General features: G+C 46.4%; 1 protein-coding gene across 1 annotated transcript; it reads right to left on the minus strand.

Annotated features, from left to right (window-relative positions):
* On the minus strand, window positions 1-6719 carry EIF2B2 (eukaryotic translation initiation factor 2B subunit beta). Its single transcript, XM_060004177.1, has 8 exons — window positions 6504-6719; window positions 6264-6384; window positions 5975-6123; window positions 4851-5014; window positions 3759-3854; window positions 3000-3137; window positions 1881-1947; window positions 1-560 (listed from the first exon to the last, which is right to left on the minus strand). The coding sequence occupies exons 1-8, from the start codon at window positions 6664-6666 to the stop codon at window positions 403-405; spliced, it is 1056 nt and encodes a 351-aa protein (XP_059860160.1). The 5' UTR covers window positions 6667-6719; the 3' UTR covers window positions 1-402.
* Window positions 6720-7175: the final 456 nt, after the last annotated feature.

Consider the following 7175-nt stretch of genomic DNA (forward strand, 5'->3'; position numbering starts at 1 on the left):
AACCTTCGAGCAGCCTTTATTGGCACAGCCTCAGAAAAGGCGTGGTAGTCATTTCTGAGCAAAAACCTGTAGCCCAGCAAGGTCTGCAGTGTTGTGTTTAACACACCACTGAACCAGAAAGTTTAAGTTCCTGAAACAGACGCCCCAAGTCACTAAGAGGCTCCAAAATCAATAGGTCAAGCCCTGCTGCTCTGTTGAGACCTGAAAGGCAAAAAATCATCCTGGATTGCATCCTGGTTATAGGATGACTGAAACGGTGGGGAACAGTATCAGTATCAAGTTTTCTCAGCTTGACTCCAGATCACTCCCCCATTACAAGGAAGATGTGTTTCAGCCGTGGCACTGAAGTCTCCACTCCATTCTGTGTTTGCCTAAGCAGCTTCTGCTTAGGACGAGTGGTGGTCATAGGACATGATCATCAGGATGGTAGAGCTCACTCATCAGGCGGTAGATGTAGGAAGGTGCATTCCCACCAATGTTGGAGATAAAGAGGGTAATGAGCTCTGGGGGAACGTAGTCAAACACAGGGCAATGAACACTGACTTTCTCCAAGATGTCCCCTGAAAGGTAATCACATGAGCAAAAGATAAAACCAAGGCTCCTGTTCTAATAATTAAGTATCTTATAGATTCTAGGCTCAGTAATGCAAGTACACTCGCCACCCCAAGGAAGGGAAACTGCAGCAACATACAAACCAGAAGAGATGACTTCAGATCATGATACAGCCTATGCTTATAACTGTCTAATGCCTTTCCATAGATAACCCTTAGAATAATATTCAAATTTGGGATTGCAACCTTCAAGATCTGGCCCCTCGCCACCACACTACACTAATTATAGTTCATATTACTCTCTCTCTTGCTCATTACTCTCTAGCCACATGGCCATGTTCTTCCAACTGGCTAAGCATGTACCTAAACCAGGCCCTTTGCACCAACACCTGGAAAACTCTTTCCTTCATCTTCACATAGCAGGCTGTATTCCTTCAGGACTCAGCTGAAATGCCATCTCATTAAGTCCCTTCCCCGGACTAAGGTAGTCCCCTCGTCACTTTCCATCTCATCCTTCGTATTTGTTTTCTTCCTAAAACATCCCATGACCTGACATATTCTTGTCTGTCTTTTGCAACATAACGTAAACTCTGGGGGAGCAGGGCCTATCTATGTTATTCACTGTTATATCCCTAGTGCCTGAAATAGTGTTGGATACACAGTGGGTACTCAATAGTCATAAATATTTCTTGAAAGAATGAATGTTTGGATAAATGGTGAAGTTATTCAATTTCCAAGAAGAATCAGCACCCCGAGTACTATGCTTTGCTCCAGGAGGGTGTTAAAGCCCACGCGAACTGTTGACGAGGCAGCAGGCTCACTGAGCAAAGCTGCCTTCAGAATATGTGAGAGAAATGGACCCCAACACACAAAGGTGTCCAGGCTACAGGCGAGTTTCAGAAGTAACATTTCAGAGCCTGCTTTCTTTGGCAGTCACGTTACCAGAATGACTCCCTGCAGCAGCCGAAAACAAGAACATTTTCTCATTGGGTTGTCGCCTGTGTCTCAAAGAACTTTCAAGGCCAAACCCAGTCAGTGCTGGGTGATCCAACCCGCCATGGCCCCAATAACGCAGCTAAAATATATTAGTTTTAGAAGAAAATGAACATCGACTAGATCAGGACCCCAAGCACTCTAAGCTGCTAAAGAGAACAGTCCCCACAAGAAGTATGATAAAAAAAACCACAACCTGACGGCATTCAATCCCATTGGCCACCAAAACCAAAACCAAAGACCGAAACACACATACACAAAAACCCAAAACACACATACACAAAAACCCAAAACATACAAGCGCGTGTGCCGCATACATTCAAGCAACTTCTGTACCTTCTGTGAAAGGCAGGACTTCTTCAGGAGCCACAAACTTGTGAAATGAATCTTCTTCATTGGGGAACTGGAAAAGAATTAGGGAAAAAGAAAAAAAAGAGTGTCAGCTCATCTGACACTTCCACTTTTAGGTATGCGCCCAAGAGAAATAAAAAACATACATCCACAGACATTTGATTACAAAGGCTTACAGCAGCATTATTCACAAAAGCCAAAAGGTAGAAATAACTCAGATGCTTATCAACAGATGAATGGATAATTAAATTGTGGTATATCCATGCAATGGAATACTATTCGGCCACAAAAAGGAACAAAGTACTGTGCTACAACTCGGATGAAGCCCCAAAACATTATGCTAAGTGAAAGAAATCAGAAACAAAAGGGTCCATGTTGTATGACTCCTTTTATGTGAAATATCAAAAATAAGCAAATCCATAGAGACAGAAAGCAGATTAGCAATTACTAGGAGATGGGGAGAAGGAGGAATAGGGAGTGATTACTCAATAGGTACAGAGTGTTTTTCTGGGATGATGAAAAAGTTTTGAAACTAGAGAGTGGTAGTTGCACAATGCTGTGAATGTGGTAAGTGCCACTGAACTATACAACTTTAAATGGTTAATTGTATGTTATGTGAATTTCACCTCAATTTTTAAAAAAGTAGACACCTATAGATAGGCTGATATGTTCAAAGCAAGTAGTTTCTATCACTGGTGAAACTGCTCTTCACTTAGTAACTTCTTGTATTCAGGCTACAGAGGACAGTCCCTGGAACAAATAAAGCCAATTCTATGTTTCTAGTTTCAACTTACTTGGCATTTTCAGAAATGGTGTCAGCGAGTGGTGGCAATGAAAACAAAGGGCCTTCCCCAACTGCGTATTGTCCTGACCTTACAATTTTGACTTCCTGAAGCTGATAGGTTGTAACTATCAATGGCTTTTCCTGGATCAAGACTTCTGTGGCTTTTTCCAGCCTCCACTGGGTCTAATCCATTGAGTAAATGCAGACAAAGAGAAGCCCCAGAGTGAGAAGGTTGAAGGCCCACAGTTCAGACCTACACCTTGACTTCCTTCTGTTGGCTAGAGACAGACAAGAGAGCAGATGGAGACAGACAGACATACCTGTGGGGAAAGCTTGAACATAGGTGCACAGACGATGAGTGGGGTGGAATGGTGTTTTGCTGCCAGTGCTAGAGTATGAGTTCCTGTCACAGCTCTCAGGGCACCGTTGGCCAGGATGGTCTTTGTGCCAATGATCACCTTTGGGACAGGAAAGAAAATGTTAGCCATCCTAGGAATAGAGCCCTAAACAGGCCATTGGGCACAAGAGCCGGAATGCTCAGCCTCAGTCTTGGTGTACTGGGGGGTCACATGCTGGTACACCCAAGGGAAAGGGAGTCTAGGCTCAGACCACAAGTTCTAGCATAAAAGTGGGTTCGCAAGGGAAGAATGAACATAGTACAGGACAGGAAACTGCAATATCCACTGTTCTTAGCCCTGTCTTTCCTGGAAATCTATCTTTCATACCTCCTGAGAAGCAGGGAGCCTTTCTTCCACCATCTACCACCGCCAAGCTCTCTGAGCAGAAATGAGCAGCCCTTTACCAGATCCCTAGCAGCTGACACACTTACCTTAGTCCCACTTAATTCTTTTCAATGTTTTAACCAAAATGAGGCTCCTCCAAGTGAGGAATAATGATTCAGATAAAGGGGGAAACAAAATCAGTTAATAGATTAAAAAGGCCCATGTATATATTTTTAAAAGGTGCTAGAAACTTTCCTCCCTTCTCATGGATATTGGGGGTGGGGTGGGGGTGGAGAACCAACATTTTAGAAGTATAATCTTCATGAATTCGACACACTATAACCCAAAAACACCCACCTTGTTGACTCTTGACATAACAGCAAAAATGGCAGCATCCGTCATGACAGTCGTCTCAATACCTGTTTTGGACAAATTGACTGCCATCTCATGACCCTGCAATAGGAGAGAAAGGCTGATGCTGGGAGGAAGAGTGAGAGAGAATGAAAGAGCTCTGGGGATTCTGTGATACTGGGTATATCCAACGCGCAATTTCCAACAGATAACTAACTCATCTGGTAGGTATTCTCTGGGAAGCAGGAGGAAGCCCAGGGGACTCTAATAAATGTTTATTACTCCCCAGCAGCACTAGGACAGCCACAAAACTGGAAATATGACTTGCTTGCATAATGCAGCAGAGCTGACAAGACAGATCCTAGCTCATTATTTTACAACCTCCTTGCATCCTTACATACTTCCTTTTTTGGAGACCTATTATTTACCTAAAGATTGAGTGAGGTTAGACCAAGCATCAGTCATCCTCAAGGTAATTTACCCTATTTTGATTCCTAAAACAACCAATATTTATTTTTTTCTTGGGCCTAGCAGCTCACCCAACTTTCTTATTTTTTTTTTCTTTTTTTACCCAGTTCTATGAAAACATTTATTGAGCCTTTATTTTACAGAAGTGAATACCACTGACTCTCTCAAGGAGTTTTTAGGAGAGGCATATATATATATAAAACTTTTAATATATATATATATATTAAAAAAACCTCTAACATGCAGTAATAGATATAATAATAGAGGTACTGAAGTAGGAAGTAGTATAGAGCTAGAATTGATTCATTTACTATTGGAAGGGTTGGGGAGAAGGGGGAGAAGAACAGCCGTGAAAAACAGTTTCCCAGAGGAGATGATATCTAAACTGGGTCTTGAAGGTTAAAAACAAAGGTTTCTTTCTTTATATGGTATGAAAAATATGTCACCCAACTTTCCTAAACCAATGTTTAAGAATGTTAACAGGATGAACTTGAAAATTCCCTTAGTGTTTTACTTTGTCTTCTCACTGTGCCTTGCTTATCAATTCAAAGATGGCATGGAGCCCACCTACCCCTCCTTTATTCTCTCCTTATTTTAAATTTTTCTTAGCAACTCCAGCAGTCCCCGTACCTGACAGAAAGGTGCACACTCTGCCACGATGACATGGAATTTCCTCTTTCGGGCAGCCTCTTTGAGGAAGGCCTCCACTGTTCGGGAGAAGCCAATGGTCATGATCACCTCATTGGAGTGGATGTGCTCCAGAGCCTGGGCTGCGATGTTCTCCGTTGTCCCTTCTGCAAGAAGCCAGTTTTTCAAGAAAAATATGACACTGCTATGCTACAACACAGACAGACAGTACAGAAAACAGAAAGGGATGTGCACCCTTCTCTAGACTGCCCACCTAGCAGACCCTGGTAACACGTGGTCAATGGACTTAATGTGGAATGTCACCTTTCCTTAAAAGCCCTGCTTCTCCACGATCTTCCATCTCCCAAGTTCTCAGCCTACCCTCTTGCCCAGCAGCACCCCTATTCATCAACTTACTCCCTGTGCCCCTGCCGGGTCCCAACACCAGCTCTTTACAATTGACTTTGAAGACAATGAATTTAGGCAAGAAATGGTCCAATTTGGGAAATTCTAAAGTGCTGAGCGTGGGGTAAACAGAGCTTCCCTCCAAAGAACTCCTCCTCCAAAAGGTGGCCACAACACCTCCAACTGACAGGGAGGCCACGGCAGAAAAACTGGGGGTGGGGTGGGGGGGGTGGATTTGGAAGCAGCAGCTCAGTGCACAGACAGACTCGGCTTCTTCCTCCCCTGGGAACGCTGATTGCAATAAGTATCTACAGTTCTCCTGAGTCACACAGACAAGTGGGTGAAGGTGGCCTATGTGTATGTGTATGTGTATGTATATGTGTATGTGTGTCTGTATAAAAATTCAAGAGGAAGTTTAGTGAAGGAGGGTCTATCAACTGTGGTTTTCGGGGGTTCATCTTCTTTAAAATAAAAATAAAGCTCTTCCCAAATAGTCTCCGCCACAGCAGATCTGCAGTCGATAAGGGGTTAGTCTGTAAGGAAATGTAAAGAGGGTTATCTTAGTCTGCCACCTATTCCAACCCTTCCTAATCAGGATGAGGGCAAACTTCCGAGCACCAGAGGACTGGTAATCTCCCATCTCTGCTGATGACAACTTCCAGGGTCTTCTGTTCCCTCATCTGCCTGCCACCTGTCCTGTCCACCTAGGGATCAGGACTCACCCAGTTCCACAAGCAGCTCATTAATTGCTTCAATGATGTTGGACTGGAGTTGAGCATAATGGGAGCGGAAATCCTCGCTCGAGCCCCCGGATGTCAAGAGTTTGTGCAGGGACTCCTGCTGATCGCTCTCGTCGCTGCGTCCGTGGAGTCTATGGAGGCAACAAGACCCAAAGAGGGAGGTGGGGAAGAGATGTGGTCATTAAGGTAACAACAGCTGCTCAGCTCCAATAAAGGCTCCATGTAAAAAGCGTCACTGGGTCCAACCCCCGGCCCAGGACGTGGGCCTGACCTGCCATACTCCTCCCGGATGATCCTGAGCACTCTCCGCACCATGTTGCCCACAGTGGTCTCTGACGGTTGAGCGGCCGTCATTCTCCGGCCTTCTCTGCGGATCAATTCCATCAGCTCCCCTGTCGTCCAAAGACAGAGGGTAAGCGCGGCAAGGGCGCGGTGGGGCCTGGGCGACTTTCCGCCCGGGGATAGGAAACGGAAAGTGGCGAGGGAGGCGATGGAGCTAGGCCTGCCTCACCTGCATTGCTCCAGCGGTGGTCCGTGATGATCCGGCGCAGCAGCCCCAGGGTCTCCCGGGCCATGTCCTCGGAGCTGTGCCGCCCGCCGCCCCGCTTCAGTGCCTCTACGAAACTCTCGATCCTCTCGGACAACTCCGAGCCCTTGGCCTCAGACCCCGGCATCTCGAAAAAACCCGCCTCGCTGGCGGAATCCACACCTGCACGACCTCCAGACTTGCACTTCCGGGGCAGGAGAGGTCGGCTTCCGCTCTGCGAGGAAGACTCCAGTTTGGGAGACGGCAGGGCCACGCCCCTCGCTGCCACATCCCGCCCCCCCACCTGCCAGAGCCAATCAGAGACTTGGAGCTCGAGTTGTTCAGTTACGGCCGAGCGTCCGCGCGCCTCCGAGGTTGGAGGACCGGAAGTGACCTTTCTTGCCTCCTCAAACGCTGAAGACCTTGCAAGTGAGGCCTCAAGAGGGTGGCTAGACCAGTTGTGGAAACAGCCAGTCTGAACGCCCCCCACCACTACCGGAGGCTACGCTGGAGAAGTTGCCGCCCTCTTTCCCGGTTCCTCAGCTCCGGTGACGGCCCAGCCTCCAGATACAGACGCTCAGAGTGTGCGTCCAGGGTCAGCTACCCCATGGGCCGACGCCCCATTATAATGCTGTTACACTGCGTGTTACTGGTTCG

The sequence above is a fragment of the Delphinus delphis genome, chromosome 2 (genome assembly GCF_949987515.2).
Source record: "Delphinus delphis chromosome 2, mDelDel1.2, whole genome shotgun sequence".
Taxonomy (NCBI): Eukaryota; Metazoa; Chordata; class Mammalia; order Artiodactyla; family Delphinidae; genus Delphinus; species Delphinus delphis.

Bases quoted from the DNA above. Each gene is read 5' to 3' on its own strand.
- EIF2B2 (XM_060004177.1), bottom strand. From the start codon at position 6,666: ATGCCGGGGTCTGAGGCCAAGGGCTCGGAGTTGTCCGAGAGGATCGAG. The intron at 3,855-4,850 runs GTACGGGGACTG...CTCCTATTGCAG, and splicing joins AGTGTGCACCTTTCTGTCAG to GGTCATGAGATGGCAGTCAA. The intron at 3,138-3,758 runs GTGGGTGTTTTT...CCTGTCCCAAAG, and splicing joins TTATGTCAAGAGTCAACAAG to GTGATCATTGGCACAAAGAC.